This window comes from Urocitellus parryii, chromosome 7 (assembly GCF_045843805.1).
Source record: "Urocitellus parryii isolate mUroPar1 chromosome 7, mUroPar1.hap1, whole genome shotgun sequence".
NCBI lineage: Eukaryota > Metazoa > Chordata > Mammalia > Rodentia > Sciuridae > Urocitellus > Urocitellus parryii.
Genome location: NC_135537.1, coordinates 177893291 through 177912306, shown reverse-complemented (window position 1 = coordinate 177912306; position 19016 = coordinate 177893291). Strand labels below are relative to the sequence as shown.

Genomic DNA, 19016 nt, shown 5'->3' with positions numbered 1-19016 from the left:
AGGAGGTAGATATTTGTTGTTGTTGTTATTAATTTGCCTCTATCGAATGCTTAGGTTGTCCTTGAGTAATTCTGCCCTCATTTCTTCCCAGCTATTTGCTCTCCAGGGCAGGCTCTGTGCCTCGGGCTGCGTGTGTTCCTGACACGGTGTTGGTAAACCCCAGCAGCCCAACACACTTGTTGAATTGAATGGGCCTCAAAGTATTCCAGGGAAGCCAGGTGGCCTGTGAGGGGTCCAGACCCACAGTGACCTCTGGCTCTCAGGAAGCCGCGAAGTGTCTTTCCCTGGGCGGTGACACCTTCCAACAGAACCGAGGGCTAAGTCTGCAGTTTGTGCTGGGAGTAACTGCGGGTTTGTCTGGACTCGTGGGTTTGACAGATCAGAGAAAAGGGGACGAAGAGAAATAGTGATCAGGAAAAAAAGGAAAAAGAATGAGGAAGACGGATTGAAAAGGAGGAAACTCGAGTGGAGAGGGCGACGAGAATGCGCCCCCGGAGATGGAGCCTAGATAGAAAGTGAGGGTCAGGTTGGGGGCGGGGGCAGGGGACGAGACTTGGGAGGTTTTCGGGTCCTGGGGACTGAGTGGCGGTGAGGGAGACGGAGCGGGGACAACGCTCGGACGCAGGGGGAAAGGCGCGGAGGTACCACCGGGTCCGAGCTGGGCGGGTTCTGGCAGAGCCGGGAGCTGTCTGTAGATCCAGCGGCAGGTGCGAGGGGCGGGGCCAATGGAGGGCGGGGCTGCGGGGCGGGGCCACGAGGGGCGGGGCCGACGCCGGGCGGCGGGCGGGGTGCGCGGCTCGGCTCCTGCAAGAGCGGCAGGGCGGCGGAGCTGGAGCCGGAGCCCGAGCCGGAGCCCGAGTCGGAGTCCGGGCTAGAGTCGGAGCGGGGGTCGGGCCGGAGCGGGCTCCAACGACATGGGATCCGCAGACTCCAAGCTGAACTTCCGGAAGGCGGTGATCCAGCTCACCACCAAGACGCAGGTGCGCTCCGGGGCCCCAGCCTCCCCATCCACCTGCTGGGCTGGGGGCTGGGCAGGGCCGGGGGCTGCGCGAACTTGGCTCCCGGGAAGATGGGGCGACGGGCTGGTCCAGAGGGTGACGCAGAGGACAGCGTGGGAGCGAGACCCCTTGGCCTGTACCGCAGGGCTCCATCCCCTGGCCCTGTCCCCCCACCTCAGTCTCCTCTCCCGGGAACACCTCTCTTCCCGCAGCCGCTGCTGCCACCTTAGGCTGACGTGTGCCTCTCCCCGAGCCGGCGATGCTGCTGTCTGCCCGCCTCGCCCGCCCCCCAGCGCCCTCAGCCCCGCATCATCAGCCTATCCCCCCACTCCCACCCACCCATCCGCCGATCTGCTTCCCTCCCTGCCCTTCGGTGCCCACGGGTCCCGGACGCACAACCCCGGCTGACTCAATGCAAACAAAGCCGGGCCCGCGCCCGCCCGGGTCGGGAAAACAGCTGGTGCGCGGCAGCAGCGGCCTCACTGGGCCCCGGTCGATGCCTGCGGCCAGGGAAGGCCCAGGTCTTCCTGGGAACACGCAAAGAGTGGCGGGCAGCGCGGCAGCCTGGCAAGGGGACCCGTCCCCAAGCATACAGAGCCCCAGTTTCACGGCAGTGGACCACTCCGGGGGTCCTCCTTCAGGCCCTGTGGAGTGGATGGATGTTGCCGGAATCCTGTGTTCTCTGTTTTGGGGATGGAGACGGGATTGTCCTTGGTCTGCTGTCAAGGGAGCTGAGGATACCTTTCAGCCTAGTCAATACTTACATACTCTCCACTGAGTCCACAAGTGGCACAGGGGACCATCTCCTTGTCCCCAAAGCAGACCACCTGGCTCCAGCAAGGCTGCCGCCCTGCCCACCACTTCTCTCCTTGCCCCTTGAATCAGGCCATTCTAGCCAACAGATGCCTAATCCTGACTCCCTAGGTCTCTCCAAAAGGCTCTTGATTTATTGCCATGGGGGGGGCACCCCCACCCTGCTATTCTCAGGGCTCTCTCTTGCTCTTGGCAATTAGAGTGGGGTAGAGAAAGCCATCTACTCACAGTGAGTCAGTCACAGCCCCAGAGTCTGAACTTCTGCTCCCACACTCTTATCCCTGTGCTGGGAAGGTCAGGCGCTCAGCAAATGCCCAGGACCCATGGAGAGTCTCTAGCCCCAGCTGAGAGGCTCTTGATAAAAACCAGACCTGCTTCTCCATCCCCCTGGCTCCTGCCTGGTTCTGAAGCTTTGGGATGGGGCATTAGGTCTGTGACACGTAAGCCTTCCTCTCAGTGTGGGGCTGGGGGGTGGTTCCTGTGTTTACCCTCCTGGTGAGGAGTCACCTTGCTGCACGAATGTGGCTCAGCAGCTGGGTCCTTTGCCAGGCCAGCAGGGCAAGCTCACCAGGTCCCAAAGGATCTGAGTGGTCTGGATTCCTACCTGTTCAGGTCCCCTCCTCCAAACACAGCCTTCCTCCATCTTTCCCTGGCTATAGGCCTGTGAGATTGTGCTGTTCTGTTTCCCAGCTGAGGACAGTGAGGTTTGGACTAGGACCTGAAGTAGACTGGAGACTAGACTGGAGACCAGCTAGGGCCTCCTTTGGGACAGCACTGGGGTTCTGCAGGTGGGAGAGGGTCTGGCTGTCTGGAGGAAGAGACCTCAGTGACCTCTTGGACCCTGCAGAGTGACCTTTTGGGGGCAGCCTGGGTGTGAGGACAAGATCCCAAATAGTCAGCCTGGACTTTACTTACTCAGTGTTCCTGAGAGTTTCAGTTGTCCGAAGGATGATCTCTGATTTCAGGCTCTCAGACGCTGTGCTTTGGGTAGCAGACAAGTGGACCCAGCACCCTTTACTGTGGCCCAGGCCTGAGCTTGCTGCTGCTTGGCCTTCTCTGCCTTCCTGCCCTGCATCCTGTTTTCTTCCTGCTCCATCAGCCAGCCCTGGGCCAGGCCTGACCTTAGGCCTGAGGGCCAGCAGCTTTGGCTTTGTTTCTTTCTTTTTTTTATTTATATTTATTCCTAAGTTTTAGGTGGCCACAATATCTTTATTTTACATTTATGTGGTGCTGAGGATTGAACCCAGTGCCTCTAGCATGCTAGGTGAGCACTCTACCACTGAGCCATAATCCCAGCCCTGGCTTTGTTTCTTGATCCTTTCCTAGAGTAGGTAGGTCCCTGGAGGGCGGCATCTCTCGACTTGAGACTCCCTCCAAGATCCTGCATGTTTGGGGATGCTCTGCTGCAGGCCAGAGGAGAACTAGCGGGGTGTGGGATGTGCATGTTCACACACGTGCACACAATGTACACATGAATGCTGTGGTGACATGGGCTTTCAGGACAGGTCATACTTAGCAGGCTGGAGCATTATTTTCTATTAGTTTCTGCCCCCAACAAGAGACTGTCAAAAGCTATAGCTAGTCCTCTAGGCCTGAATGGGTGTCTGGCCTGATAGGGCACCTGGCAAACCAGATTAGGAATACCTGGTTTCTGGGTAGGGAAGTTCATTCTCTGTGCCCTTAGCATCAGGGGCCAGAGCAAAAATGCTTTTTCCAAAGAAAGCTTCCTGGAGTTGGGAGGAGGCTAGCTGGGATCACTGAGGTGGGAGCTCTCAGAAGCCCAAAGGGCTCCAGTGACCCTGGCTAATGCTGTAGTATCAGCCTGGAAGGGTCAGGGATGGTCACCAAATACCAATGTCTAAACTGCAATGGGACCAGGAGAGGAGGTCGCAGCTGAGGAAATGGGGAGGCAGAACCTGTTCCTGAAGAGATCTTTCCTCTGTGTCTAGAAGGGGCTTCCCTGGGTCTCCCCAGTCCCATCCTAAGTCTCTGCCTTCCTTTTGAATTCAGTTCTCAGATGATGCTTGCCTGATGAGCTAGGTCAGAGGTCATGCCTGCTTGATGTTCAACTGGACTCTTCCCCTTTAAGGGGGTGGTGGCTACCTGGGAGGTGGGCAAAATGTCAGAGGTGGCAGCTTCCCAGAGGTGCTCCCAGATGGGGGAGAACCTAGGTTCTGGCCCCATGCCACTCTGGTCCCAGGCCATCTGGACAGAAGTGTCATGTTCCTATACCCTAGTTGCATATCTGAGAGCTGTTGGACTGGGGGTCTGAGGACCAGTGAACCCCAGCTCCAGGCCCCTCCTTTGGCCTTTGTTCTTCTACCCACAGCTAACTTGCTCTACCAGTTCTGGGACTGAGTAGTGGCTATGTCAGGCCTGTTCTGAGGGCCAGAGCCACAAGTTACCTTATAGGTCCCTCGGGGTGGGGGTCTTTGTTCAGGCAGTGGACTAGGGTCTGTGTCGACCTTGGTGAGGCCTGCAACCCCAGCTCTGAGTTTGGGTAGACTCCCTGGCTGAAGGGGTTGCCAGGCCTGATTACAAATTCAGCTGAAAAAATGCTGTCTGAATACTGGCCCTGTGCCTCAACTGCAAGGTCAGAGAAGTAGGGCTGGGGACTAAGGGCTCAGGGCAAGTGTGCCTGGACCCAAGTTGGGAACTGTGAAGAAAAGGGGTGGGGGCTGGAGACTTGAAGAGGCTCCAGAGGACAGAATTATTCTTTTATTAAAAAAACTTATCTATATAAATATGTGTATATATATATATATTTATGTATATTAATTCTGATAACAAGAATAATGTGTATAGAGTTCAGGTAGTCAGGCCATCAGGCTTTATGATCCCTGGGGTTTCCGAGAAGGGAAAAGGCTATGTGGATGGGATCAACCAGGGAAGGCATCTCGGAGGAGGTGACCTTCAAAGGAGCCCAAATAGAAAGAGTCCTTGGCTCCCACAGATGAGCATGCAGAAGGAAAAAAAGCAGGTGCTCAACCAAAAAATTATAAAACTTCCCAAGAGATTGTTGCCTTAACTAAAATCCTGATACCTCATCTTCTAACCTTTTATTCATATGCAATTAAACATAAAATTATGATCATCCTATAGATAGTTTTATAACTTGTCTTTTTTAACAAAATGTTGTGCTACATTTTCCATTAGTTAATATCTTTGAAAATGCAATTATGATGGCTGCATAACATTCCATTCTACGGATGTGCCTTAGATTTTTAAGTAGTCACCAATGAATGGCTATTTAGTTCCAACTTTCTACTGTTACCAACAATGACTGAAACATTGTTGTAATAACAGTAAATATCTTCATATGTCACATCTCCAATTATGTCCATGGGAGAGATTTCTAAAAGTGAAATTCATTATTCAAATTAGTTGCCTTGGTTGCCTGAGCGACGGTCTGCATGATTCAAGGAGCACGTGAGTCTAAGGCATATTGCTCTGATAGGGCCCGGGGGACTTTGGAGCAGTGTTGAAATGGGGGAAGTGTGCTAGGGAAAGGGACACCTGGGTGATGGAAAAGACAAGAGCCATCAGGGTTATGTCCTAGGGTAACAGACACAGATGCAAGGGTGCGTGTGTTTGTATGTGTAAATCTGTTTGCACGCATTATGTGTGTGCAAGCATGTGTAAGGAAGGTCTTGGCTGACTTTGGGCCAAGGTTTGGACTTGGTCCAGCAGGCATCAGGGAGCCCCCATAGGTCTCTGTGCTTTATTTAGCACACGGGTTGGGGACAGTGTTGAGACAGGATTGAAGGAGGTAAATTTGGAGGCAGGAGCCCTGGAGAGAGAACTGAACTGAGCGGGGGCATGTGTGTGGGGTCATCAGTCCTAGATTTGGCACCTGGGGGGGCATGCTGAGAGAGAGGAGGCTGAGGGGGAGAGGAAATGGAGCGCATGTCCCCACTGTCATCTTTCCATGGGTCCAGGACCTAGTGGTGTGGCTGGGGATTGTGTCAGCTGGCCAGGACAGCCTTCCCTGCCAGAGGAGGATGGGGACGCAGGCAGGACACGCAGGCTGCTGGATGCAGTGGCCAGTTGACCCCTGGAATGCACATTCTAAGCCTGGCTGTGCTGGCCAGGGCTGTGGTAGCTGATCCACGTCCTTCACCCATTTGGGGAGACTCCCGGGCAACAGTTGGGATGGAATAGGGGGCTGTGGCTTCACTCTTGGGATCTCTTCTGGCCACGATGTGGGTAAACTGTGTCCCCATTGGCGAGGGGTTGGATCAGTCTGGACACTGGGTCCCCCCACAGCCTGTGGAAGCCACCGATGACGCCTTTTGGGACCAGTTCTGGGCAGACACAGCCACCTCAGTGCAGGATGTCTTTGCGTTGGTGCCGGCGGCAGAGATCCGGGCTGTGCGGGAAGAGTCCCCCTCCAACCTGGCCACCCTGTGCTACAAGGTAAGGGCTGCCTGGCCCCACGCTGCCACTCCTGCCCTCCCCAGAGTGGCTGATGATGGCCCAGCCTGCAGTGGGAGAGGACAGGAACCCAGGACATCCCACCCTCAGGTCATGGTGCTCCTGAGGCTTCACCCAGTCCCCCTGCCCTGTGGCCCTCCCCTTGGGGAAAGTGAGTATGGCAGCCACAGCTTAGAGACCTCCGCCAAGCCTTGCCAGCACTCTGCACAAGTCAGCTCACTCGCTCACCCTGTGGGGTGGCACTATTAGTGTCACAACTTCACAGATGAGGAGACTGAGGCCAAGACAGGTGTTGTCACTTACAACGTCTTGGCCATCAAGTGGTGGCCCCAGCTCTGTTTCTCTGATGCTCTGGGCTGCTCTGGCCTACACCCAGATCCTCCTGGGCTGGCTGATCCCATCAGCAGAGATGGCCCTGCCCAGTGGGGCCTCTGACTCTCTGCAATTGGGGTCCCCTCAACCTGGCCACCGCCCCATGTGCCCTGTGCTGCTCCCCACAGGCTGTGGAGAAGCTGGTGCAGGGAGCTGAGAGTGGCTGCCACTCGGAGAAGGAGAAGCAGGTTGTCCTAAACTGCAGCCGGCTGCTCACCCGCGTGCTGCCCTACATCTTCGAGGACCCCGACTGGAGGGGCTTCTTCTGGTCCACAGTGCCCGGGGCAGGACGAGGAGGGGTCTGTGGGCCTGGCCAGGGTGGGTGGGAGGTGACAGGGCACATTCCTCCAAATCTCTTCTGGCATTTGGAAGTGTGGGGGCGGGAGTGGGGGGTGCTGCTAAGGATGGGGGTCAGTGATGCCTCCTTGGGTCCTGGGTTCTTCTCCCGTGGGGGGTCTCTGTCCCTATAACCTGGAGGATGAAGGCTGAGGAGGGGAGCTGAGAGCAGGGGTAACTATGCAGAGGCAGGAGCAGGGAGCTGGGCCTTCAGAGGGCAGAGAGTGACCATGCAGTCATCTCCCCCTGCACCCTGGGTTCGTCTCCAGCTAAGGGCAGAGGGGCGAGGCCTCGTGATTCCCAGCAGGGCTGAGCCCCTGAGGTTGGGAGCCTTCCTGGCACCCCAGCCAGTGGGGAGCTTTCTTCTCTGTTCTCAGCCCCCTCCCTGTTCTGCCTCCTCCTGCCATGGGAGGTTTGGCATGAGCAGAAGTCTACTTCCACTTCCTCCATCCCTCTGCCCTCGGGTGCCTGCAGGGACCCAGTTCCTGTCCCCCACCATCCCTCCAGCCTTGGGTCCACCTCTCCTTGGCCAGCCACTACTGAGGCAGCCTGCCTTCCCAGCAGGGTGAGGAGGAGGATGAGAATGCCCGTCCCCTGGCCGAGTCCCTGCTCCTAGCCATCGCCGACCTGCTCTTCTGCCCAGACTTCACAGTCCAGAGCCACCGCAGGAGCACGGTGGTAAGGCCCCACCGTCGTCCCCACAAGGGTGGGCTCTGGCCCTGGGTTGGGGCAGGACCAGGTAAAGTCCCCTTGGGTAGGATGCAGTCAGCAGAGCTGGGGGTGCTTCAGGAGAGCTGGACCGCCTGGTACGCACGTCCCGGCTGCGGGTGGTGGCTGGTACACTGGAGAGGAGCCAGCTGGTGCCTGGCCCTGCCCACTGCCTCTGGGCGGCTGTGCATAGGCCTCCATTGTCTTAGTGTGCACGAGGTGGGTAGGGGAGTAGGGACCCAGCAGGACTGGCCTTCTCATTTCCTGTGGTCCGTGGACTTGACCTTGAGTGTTCCTTGCCCTCCCACCACTGGGGACACCTTTCCCTGCCCCTCCCTCCCTTCCTGTCTCAGACTGTACCAAGCAAGTAAAAACAATCCATGTAAGTGTTTGAAAAGTAATTCTTAAGCCACCTGAGAACATCCATTTCCTCCCTGTACATTGGGACCCAGGGTGTTTTGAGGGTGTCTTTAGGAGGATTCAAGGGTTACTGCCCCTGGAATGGCAGGAAGCTTGGGTTAGACAGGTTCTGTCACATACTGCCATTCACCTTGTGACCTCCCACCCATTCTCTTTCTGTCCCTGTCCCCAGGACTCAGCAGAGGATGTCCACTCCCTGGACAGCTGTGAATACATCTGGGAGGCTGGTGTGGGCTTTGCCCACTCCCCGCAGCCTAACTACGTCCACGACATGAACCGGTGAGCGAGGCTCAGGCAAGAGCCCTCGGCATAGCTGGAGCCTGGCCAGGCTCCCGCACAACTCAGAGACCCATGGGGTCTTCCAAGGAGACCCTCTCCACTTGCCATCCAGCTGTGGCCTTACAGGAGTGAATGGGGTCATTTGTTTTTATGGACCTGGGCAGGGGTTCTGGCCAGGGTGGACAGCCCCTTCCTAGAGGGGATGGAGATCCTAAGGTGTCCTGTTCCCATCAACCATCCCCCAGGATGGAGCTGCTGAAACTGCTGCTGACGTGCTTCTCTGAGGCCATGTACCTGCCCCCAGCTCCAGAAGGTGGCAGTACCAACCCATGGGTTCAGTTCTTTTGTTCCACGGAGAACAGGTGAGGGACCCCTGGCTTTTCTTTCCAGTGTCTTCCTTGTTCCAGGCACCCCTGAACTGAGACCAGTTCCAGCCCCCAGTTCTTCTTTGAGGGGGAGATGCTGCCCCCTGGTGGTGGAGAACTGTAACTTAACCACACTTGATACCAATGCAGTTCAGTGTCTCCTTGGAGTGACTGGGACAGGAACTGGGGACCCCTGGCTGACCAGGTATCCAGGTCCTCCATGTACAGCTATGTGTGCAGTGGGATGTGAATCACATGTGCAGTTATAAGATATAAAAAGTGAAAAAGAAACAGGTCAAATTAATTTTACTAATATATGTGATTTAATTCAAACTATTAAAAATATCAGCACTTAACATGCAATCAGTTGAAAAAATTGAGGTGTTTTACATTCACTTTCTCATACTACTTTTTCAAAGTCCAGTGTGTAGTTTACACTTCCAGCGCTTCTCAATTCAGACCAGGCACATTCATTAGCTGCAAGTGGCTTGTGACTGCCCTGTGGGGACAGTGGGTGGGGACTTGGGGTGGGGTGACCTACCCTGATGAGTGAGGAAGCTAAGCCCACATGGGGGCACTCATGGACTATGGGGGCACTTTGGGGTATGTGTTGGTGTCACACAGCCACTTGGTAGGTTATTTGGTGTAGGTGGACATGCTCCATTGGGTACACCCAGCTGTGCCCAGGCTGCACTGGGCAGCGCAGGCATTGGTACCCAAAGGCTGGTGGCTGGCCTTCTTGCTTCCAGGCTCTGATCCCTATGTAACATGGCACACCTCCTCCTTCGCGTTTTCCTGGCCTCCTGCCCCACCTTGCCCAACTCCCAGAAGAGAAAGGAGCGGCTGACCCCCTTTCCCAGCCAGTCAAAGGCTGGCCAGAGTTTTCTTTCTCACACGCAGCCTTATCAGGCAAACTGCCACCTTCGTCACTCACTTAACCTCCCTGGGTCTCAGTTTCCTCACCTGTAAGATGAGGAGCTTGAACCCTGACATCAAACGAATCGGATTCAAGTCATTCCATGGCCTGGAGCCAGGTGATGGGGCTGGGGCTCTGCTCCCCAGGGGGAAGCCCACCTTCTCCCTGGGTCTCTGGCCCCTTCTCTGAGCCTCATGGAGGGGTTCTGCCCACTGAGAAGCTAGGGCTTGAACATACTTCCCTTCAGGAAGTCCCTCACCAGTGGCCCTCACGCTCTGGGAGACAGATCCCTCTGTCCTCAGCCAAGCTGGGCCCAGGACAGAGCTGGAGGTGGGCATAGCTGAACAGGGCCTTTCCCACGCAGAGGGACAAGCTCGTGGCTCTGCTCCCCGGCTGCCAGCCGGGAGCCTGACCCTGGCGCTTATTGAGCGAGGTGGCCCTGAGGGGTGGCTGGAGTGCTGGCCTGAGGGGTGGCCTGCAGCCCCGCCCTCTCTCCCTTGCAGACACGCACTGCCCCTCTTCACCTCCCTCCTCAACACCGTGTGTGCCTATGACCCCGTGGGCTACGGGATTCCCTACAACCACCTGCTCTTCTCCGACTACCGGGAGCCCCTGGTGGAGGAGGCTGCCCAGGTGCTCATCGTCACCTTGGACCACGACAGCGCCACCAACACCAGCCCCACCGTGGATGGCACCACCACAGGCACCGCCATGGACGACGCCGATGTAAGGCTGACGGGGGGAGGGTTGCTGCCCTGCTGGGGCTGTGGGCAGAGGCCCTGGGCCACAGACACCCAGGAGGCACCTTGAGGTGTGCCTTAGGAGGGACATTGCTGTTGCCACCCAGGCTGGGGTAAGGACCAGCTCACCAGGGACTTCACTCTTGACAGCCTCCAGGGCCCGAGAACCTGTTTGTGAACTACCTGTCCCGCATCCATCGGGAGGAGGTGAGTCACACCCTGCCCTTGGGTTCTTACTGTGCATCTCCCACAATCACTTTGGCTTTGTTGGGGGTGGAGGGAGTGCTGGCCCCCCGTACAAAGGAACCATGGTCTCTGCAAACTTGTGCCACCCCCAGGTTAAATAGTGAGGATGGGACTTTGGGGGTTTCCAGTGGTAGGAAGAGCCAGTGGCCTCAACTGGGTGGGAGTAACCGGGAAGGCTTCCAGGAGGAGGTGGCTCTGAGGTAGTTTCCGAGGTGGGGGAGACGACGGTGAACAGTGAACTGAAAGACCAGGCAGACCGGAGTGCGTGTGTCTTGTGTCCATGGGGATGTGCTTGAGCTCCCAGGGCCCTGACTTCTGCCACTGGATGGGACCCATAGCTGTCTCCACTTGTGAGGATTAAAGCAGAGACAGCTCAGCTTTTGGTGGTTGCTCTGAGAACCCCAAATGCTCCTCGTGTGATGGGGTGACAGGAAGGGATATGTGGGGAGCAGTGTGGAACGATGGCACCTGTCAACAAGCCCACCTGGAGGATCGCCAGTTCAAGACCAGTCTTGGCAACTTAGCAAGACCCTGTATCAAAGTGATAAAAATTAAATAAAGAGGGCTGGGGATGAAGCTCAGTGGTAGAGTGCCCCTGGGTTGAATCCCTAGCAGCACAAAAACAAAAACAAAGTCCAGGTGGGCAGGGACCTGGTTTAGGGTGTGCGTGTGGGGTCGCCAGGAGCTGCAGTCTGTTTAGAGAGCGGGTAACCTGGGAACAGGGGAGCCTGTGGTCTGCTGGGGGTAGGGCCGAGGCTCAGCTTCCTGAGGGGCCCACCCTTAGACCCTATTGATAATGTCAGAAACTGGGTCCCTCAAGCTCTGGGGGTTGGATGGGATGTAGGAGAGTGAGAAAGCATTGGGGTGGGGGGGCTGGACAGGAAGCCAACACCAGGAGGAGCCAGACTCCACAGACCCCTGCTCCCTCCCTCCCAGGACTTTCAGTTCATTCTCAAGGGCATAGCCCGGCTGCTGTCCAACCCCCTGCTCCAGACCTACCTGCCCAACTCCACCAAGAAGATCCAGTTCCACCAAGAGCTGCTGGTCCTCTTCTGGAAGCTCTGTGACTTCAACAAGGTGGGCAGGTGGAGAGGGAACGGAGACACGTAGAAGGGGCTCATGGGCTCAGGCTGTGTCCATTTAGCCCAAGGACAGAGAGAGCTTTGGGGTCTCTCCAACCTGGGGGAGGAGATGGGGTACAGTGGCTCCTTCAGCTGACCCAGCCTGCCTGTTTCCTCACTTGTTCCAGAAATTTCTCTTCTTTGTGCTGAAGAGCAGCGACGTGCTGGACATCCTGGTTCCCATCCTCTACTTCCTCAATGATGCGCGAGCAGATCAGTGTAAGATGGGGTGGGCATGAGGTACTGGGGGTTCCCGCAGATGGGTGGGGTCCTGCCAGTCTGTCCTGCCTCCCAGGAGCTCAGGTCTGGTGCCCCGACCTCCCAGGAGGGACTCCCTCCACCCCCCGAGATGCGTCCCTGTCCTGGGCTCCCCTCCACCACCCTGTGTGACCTCTGTGCCGCGTGCTGCAGCTCGGGTGGGCCTGATGCACATCGGCGTCTTCATCCTGCTGCTCCTGAGTGGGGAGCGGAACTTCGGGGTGCGGCTGAACAAGCCCTACTCAGTGCGTGTGCCCATGGACATACCTGTCTTCACTGGCACCCACGCAGACCTGCTCATTGTGGTGAGGGCTGGGCGCATGGGAGTGATGTCCTCTTAGTGAGTCTGGGGGTGGCGGGCACCCCATGATGTCCCTCTCTGTCCCTGCACAGGTATTCCACAAGATCATCACCAGCGGCCACCAGAGGCTGCAGCCCCTCTTTGACTGCCTCCTTACCATCGTGGTCAATGGTAAGGGCCTGAGCCCGCCTTCCCCAGGCCCACCACCAGGTGGCGCCAGGCCACAGGCCATGTCTCCCTGCTCCAACTTGCTCCATCCCCTAGAAACAATGCAAGCCACTTGTGTACTGTGAAATGTTCTAGGACTATATTAAAAAACAACAAAAGGCACAGGTGACAAAAGATTTATGATGTATTTACCTAAGCCACCGTAACCAGGATACCATCATCTCAACATGTGACCAACACAAAATTATTAATGAGATCTTTTACATTCTGTCCTACACCTAGTCTTCAAAATCTTGTGGTGCACGCATATGGCACATCTCAAGCGCTGTATTTCAAGCGCTTAATGTCCACATGTGGTTCATGGCTACTGCATTGGTCAGGGAAGATTTGGGGTCATAGTGAGGAATGTCAAAGCCACCTCTTCTCTGCCTTTACCCTGCCCACCTGCAAGGACAAGAGTGAGCAGAATGGGAAAGGAGGTGGGGAGGCCTCAGGCTGGCTGGGGCCCATCCAGGTGGGTGGCTGTGGGCTGGCACAGAAGGGTTTCAGTGTGGGTGTCTGGGAGAGGATGGTGGTGGCTGGCAGTGGCTGGCTTGTCTGTGGTCAGGTTTGGCCCTCAGGGTGGGTGGGTGGAATAGGATCCAGGGATGCCTTTGGCTGGGCTATGGGCTCTAGGGCCAGGACTGTCTTCAGGTAACTCATGCACATATTGGCTGCGTCCCACAAATCTTAACCTGGGTGCCAGCTAGGTGTGGCATATGTGAACAAGCTAGGGCCCACCCCTGTCCTCTGAACCCTCAGCCTGGTGAGGGAGAAAGATGTGAGATGAGAGACACACAGATCAAGTTGTGTGCATGGACCCAACTACACGAGGGCTTTATCCCCCCTCACAAAGCTGTGCTAAAAGATACATATTAAGGATAACAGCAGCTTGGCATTCTAGAAAGACACAAAAGCCCTGAGTTTGTATCCCTTCCTGCCCTATCATTGTATTACTGGGGAACTCGGACCATGTTTATAAGCCTCCCTGAATTTCAGTTTCCTCATCTGTACAATGGGGACAATCTTGTCCATGCCTTGCCTGCAGGAGATATGGCCACAGTGAACTTGACCTCTACAGGCTCGGTCTCCCTGACTTTGTAGGGAACTTCACAGGCAGGAGCAGGATGGATTGGGAGTAGGAGCATGTGCTTCCGCCCAGGCCTGGGATGCCCAAGGGTGGCTGGTGGGGGGCCCAGGAGTGAGCTGGCCTCTCTTGCAGTGTCGCCCTACCTCAAGAGCCTGTCCATGGTGACCGCCAACAAGCTGCTGCACCTGCTGGAGGCCTTCTCCACCACCTGGTTCCTCTTTTCGGCTGCCCAGAACCACCACCTGGTCTTCTTCCTTCTAGAGGTCTTCAACAACATCATCCAGTACCAGTTTGATGGTGAGGCTCTGGCCCAACCCCCTGGCCTGACCCCTGGGGCAGGAATAAGGATGGCCAGTGGTTGAGGCTCTCTTTCTGCCTAAGGAGGGCCAATACAGTGGGGAATAAAGGTGTGCTTCCCGCCAGGTGTGGTGGCACACACCTGTCATCCCAGTGGCTCGGGAGGCCGAGGCAAGAGAATTGCAAGTTCAAAGCCAGGCTCAGGATCTTAGTGAGGCCCTAAGCAACTCTGAGAGACCGTGTCTCTAAGTTAAAAACTAAAAACATAAAGGGCTGAAGATGCGGCTCAGTGGTTAAGTGTTCCTGAGTTTAATTTAAAAAAAAAAAAAGGTTTTGTGCTTCCTGCCCCTGTGGCTCAGCTGGAGAGGAAGGCACAGAGGAGGCTTTAAATATGTGCCCCCCCCGACCTGGGTCAAACGGTTCCTCTGACATTGGATAGCAGGGAGACCCCGAGTGGTAAGACCCTGATAGCTGTCCCAGCAGCTGACCTGCCCAGTGTCACAGATGCCCCGCTGCCAGGTGTAAATTCAGGGCTTGCCTCTCACTGGCTTTGTGACTAGACACGGTACTCCACTTCTCAAGGCCTCAGTGTCCTTATCTATAAGATGGTCACAACAATAGCACTGAAGTCCCTGTCGCAGAGGGTGTTGGCACAGAAAGCTCCCACAGGTAGTTCTTGGCACCATGTCTGGCAATTCAAATATTATCAATAATTCTTATTGTTTCCAAAATAAGTAAAGTTTGCATGGATCTGTGAAGGATGAGTGGGAGGCGTGATGGAGGGAGGGTGATCTATAGAGAGGCCCTGGGATGGATGCGGAGCTCAAAGCAGAGCGTGGTATGAGGCAGGGCTGGTTGGGGGGCTACTGAGACTCTGGAAAGCACTTTCTCCCACAAACTATGGGGGAACTTGGATGGGAATGGGGGACCCCATCCTCCTGGGCTCCCTGGTTCAGGGAACACTTCAAAATATTCATCAGCTGGCTTGGTGTGGGCAGTAGGGTCCACCCCACTTTGCCAGGGATCTCCCCTTTAGTGCTGGGTCTTGAAGTGGTCTTGAGAAGGGGTGTGGGGAGCTCAGGCTGGAAGCTGTTTTCCCAGAGTGTAACATCTGGCCCACACAGCTGGACCTGGCCCCTCTCTTGGGCTCCCAGGACCATCTCCTGCTGCTGGGGAAGACACCCTCTTGTCCTGCAAACCCCGCCCCCACCCCCAAGCTGGCAGATTGGGTGGGTGAGGGCAACCGGCAGCCCTAAGATGAGGCGCTGCTTCCCACAGGCAACTCCAACCTGGTCTACGCCATCATCCGCAAGCGCAGTGTCTTCCACCAGCTGGCCAACCTGCCCACTGACCTGCCCGCCATCCACAAGGCCCTGCAACGGCGACGGCGGACCCCCGAGCCCTTGTCCCGCACTGGTTCCCAGGAGGGTGCCTCCATGGAGGGTTCCCGCCCTGCTGCCCCCGCAGAGCCGGGCACCCTCAAGACCAGCCTGGTGGCCACCCCAGGTTCGTCACTGGCAAGTGGGAGAAGGTGTGGCTACTGGCATGGTTGGGGGATGGGCGTGATCTCTGGGGTGTCACCCCATCCTGGCAAAGGACATGGCCCCTGCTGGGAATCTGCAAGGTGGGGAAGGGGAACGGCAATGAGGGTGGAGGCACTGGGTTGGCCCCCAGAGGGTGGCCTGGTGGCTGTGGGGCTTCTGGATGGGAGTGGGCTCTGGGAGGGGTGGGCACAGGGCTGGGACCAAGGGAGATCAGACACAGTGCCTCTACAGCATGTGGAGGACAAGGAGCTACCTGGGCCAGGCCAGAAGGAGCATGTGGCAGGGGCCCTCACTCTCTCCTGTGTTCCCCCTGTGCCCGACCCAGGCATAGACAAGCTGACAGAGAAGTCCCAGGTGTCAGAGGATGGCACCTTGCGGTCCCTGGAGCCTGAGCCCCAGCAGAGCTTGGCAGAAGGCAGCCCAGCCAAGGGGGTGGGTAAGGGGGCAACAGGGGCACGGGAGGCAGGTGAGGCTGGGCGTTGCCTTCCTCCCTGGCCTCTGTGGCATGGGCTGGGCCAGGGCACTCTGGGGTCACCTGTAGCAAGTGTCATGCCTAGGGCATCGGGGTTGGCACTGATGACTGGGGGGGGGGCCTTCACAGACCCCTCCCTTGTTTACTGGTCACAGTAAAGCCCTGGCTGTCAGCCTTCTCATCCATCAGCCTTATCTGAGGCTGGCCTTTACCCGTCCTGTCCCATCAGCCTCTAGTCCTAAACCTGTCACCAAGCTGGGTTGGGCCTGGGGCCCAGAGCAAAGGGTGCTGGGCTGGGCCTACCCTTCCTTTGGAAGCAAGTCCCCACGAGGTCTAGGGGAGAGACCTCATTGCCCTGTGCCCCTGCTCCATATCTGCTCCCTTGCCCCTCACTTCCATTCCTCCCTGGGCACCAGGAGTCCAGCCAGGCATGGAGGGAGCAGCGTCGACTGTCCAGCTCATCAGCCAGTGGCCAGTGGAGCCCAACGCCGGATTGGGTGAGGGGCCTCGCGCTGGAGGAGCAGGGATGGTGTGTGGGCAGGTGGCCCTGTGGGAGCTGAGTCAGGGGTCCCCTGAGTCTAGGGACAGCTCGGTACAGATGGAGATGAAAATGTATCCAGACGTGCCTCTGGCATGGGAGCTGGGCTCTGGCTCCGGGTCAGTCCTTCCAGCTGGTGACCTTCCTCGTGTGTGGCCTCTCTTGGCTCAGCTTCCCCTGTCTACACTGTCGGCCGAGTCCCCAGCAGGATCAGGTTCCACTGTGCTGACTGTCTGAATAAATCACCCTCTGATTTCCTCCCCGGGATCACTTCCCACTCACATTCCCACTGAAGGCAGAGCCATGGGATAATAAATGTCCTCCCTGCTCCCACCATTGCCAAGGTTAAAGGCGACAGTCTCCTGAAAGGCACACACACAGCCACCAGCCGGTGGGACTGCTTAACATGCAAAAGGCTCTTGCCATTAGTGAGAGTTCCTGTTCATGGTCCCTGCTGGGAGAGAACCCCTGGCTCCGGGTCCCCAGCCCCAGAGCTCTGTCCCTGCCCCAGGTCCTCTCCTGGAAGTCGAAGCTGCCCTTGCAGACCATCATGCGGCTGCTGCAGGTGCTGGTCCCCCAGGTGGAGAAGATCTGCATTGACAAGTGAGAGCCTGGGCAGGCTCAGGGGCTCGGGCAGGTGGGCTTTGGCAAGGGGCCAGCCCAGGTTTGGGTGGAGGGGTGACAGGGACGGTGGGCCTCAGAGGTCCAGGGTGAGCCCCAAGCCCTGCTAGTCCACTTGAGCATGCTGGAGACCCCCTTCTCCCTGTAGGGGCCTGACGGACGAGTCAGAGATCCTGCGGTTCCTGCAGCACGGCACCCTGGTGGGACTGCTGCCCGTGCCCCACCCCATCCTCATCCGCAAGTACCAGGCCAACTCGGGCACCGCCATGTGGTTCCGCACCTACATGTGGGGTGTCATCTACCTGAGGTGGGCCCTGCTTCCTATCCTGGGTGGGTCTGGGGTCCACCAGAGAGCCTGTCCAGCAGGGCTCAGCAGGGACCTTGGCTCCGGGTCTCCCCATCACAGAGGGGTTAATGTCAAGACAGTCAATCATGGTGGTCTTTCCTGGCTGAGGGTTGGACCCCCTGTCCAGGGGGGACATCACGAAGAGGGTTTGGTTTGGGCTGGCTGTCACCTTGCATCTCCCTTCCTTGTGAAGGTGACAGCCCACTTCCTCTGCAGGAATGTGGACCCACCCATCTGGTACGACACCGATGTGAAGCTCTTTGAGATCCAGCGGGTGTGAGGATGGAGGCCTGCAGAGAAATGGAGTGGGAGCCCCTGGTCCCTATTGCTCCCCCTGCCCCAGTCTTCTGAGCTTTAAATGACCACCACCATGGCCCGGGGTGGGCAGAGTGGCCAGGTCCTCCTGGGTGGCAGGCCCCAGAGGCTCCTAATGCCTGGGGAGGGTGGAGCCCAGTTCTAACCCCCTTCTCCCCAGACGGGTCTCCTAGGAGCCCCTGCCTCTGTGACTACAGGTCCTGCCAGAGCCCCTCCCTGCTCTGGCTCCCTCTTCAAGACACATTTCTGTGCTGACCCCTCAGTGCCTGCACACTCCTGTGCTGCCCCACAGGTCACTGTGCCCTGATGGGTTTGCCCAAGGAGCCGTGGGCTGTCCTGAGGCACCTGGGCAGGTCTAGGGGAACCCTCCTGGCCTTCTACCCTGAAACCACGTGTTCTAGGCCGGATCTCTGCCAGGGCCCACAGGAAAATGGGGTGTGACCAGGCTGTTGGCTGAGGGGGCTGGGGGCTGGCCGACTACAGAGCCAGACTGGGGGCTCTTGTGGGTTTTAGGGGTTTGGAGTGGGGTATTGAGGGTCCCCTTAATATTCCCTGGGTCAGTGGATACAGCCTTGCTGTTGGGCAGGACCAGGGGGCAGTTGTCAACCCTACCTGCCCCACTCACTGTGTGGAGGATGGGGGTGCCACCACTCCAGCGGCCCCCGCTCGGGCCTCTGGGTCTCCTCGCCCCACCTGGTCAGTACAATCTTTGCTCTGTACAATCGGCCACTCTACACAATAAAACCTCCCTCTCCAGCCTCTGCCTCTGTGCTTGGGATGGGGGTAGGCGCCAGACTGTGGCCCTTATCTTCAGGGCAGCTGGGGACTCTGTACCCCAGAGTCCGTCCCCTGAGGGTTCTTAACAATGACTAGGAACTGGCATTTGTCATTTCGAGTGGGAAAGTAGGATTGGGCCCTGTCAAGTAGGGTTTAGGCCCTTGAACTGTGGCTACCCAGAGAAAAGCCCACGCAGGAGAGGCTGAGGGCCTGATTCTCAGCCCCCTGGGTGGCCCCAGGCAGTGTTGGGGGGCCCTGGGGCATTGTTTGCTGGTGCCTCACTTCCGGGGAGTGGGAACCCAGGGGAGGGTTGAGCCTCTGGGCCTCTCCCTGGGCATAGCCGGCTGTTTGCACTGGGCTCAGGGAGATGGATGGGCTGTCAGGCCTGCCTACTCACTCACCTTCCTGTTCCACCTGATGGCTCAGGGGGCCAGGCAGGCCTGAGGACCAGCCGCCAGAGGCTGCAGTGACCACCTGTGATGAGCCAGCAGCAGAGGGTCCC

At 57.5% G+C, this 19016-nt stretch overlaps 1 protein-coding gene across 2 annotated transcripts; it reads left to right on the top strand.

The window, feature by feature from the left end:
* The first annotated feature begins 824 nt into the window (after positions 1–824).
* On the top strand, positions 825–18423 carry Hid1 (HID1 domain containing). Of its 2 annotated transcripts, none has more exons than XM_026404858.2 (19): positions 825–980; positions 6078–6227; positions 6746–6916; positions 7518–7631; positions 8254–8360; positions 8606–8722; positions 10145–10367; positions 10532–10588; positions 11564–11704; positions 11877–11967; positions 12160–12311; positions 12400–12478; positions 13737–13901; positions 15180–15407; positions 15771–15877; positions 16334–16414; positions 16967–17058; positions 17225–17383; positions 17639–18423. In XM_026404858.2, the coding sequence occupies exons 1-19, from the start codon at positions 915–917 to the stop codon at positions 17700–17702; spliced, it is 2364 nt and encodes a 787-aa protein (XP_026260643.2). In that variant the 5' UTR covers positions 825–914; the 3' UTR covers positions 17703–18423. The 2 variants fall into 2 exon arrangements, with proteins under 2 accessions (XP_026260643.2, XP_026260641.2); XM_026404856.2 differs by having other exon boundaries at positions 7515–7631.
* The last annotated feature ends 593 nt before the right edge of the window (positions 18424–19016 follow it).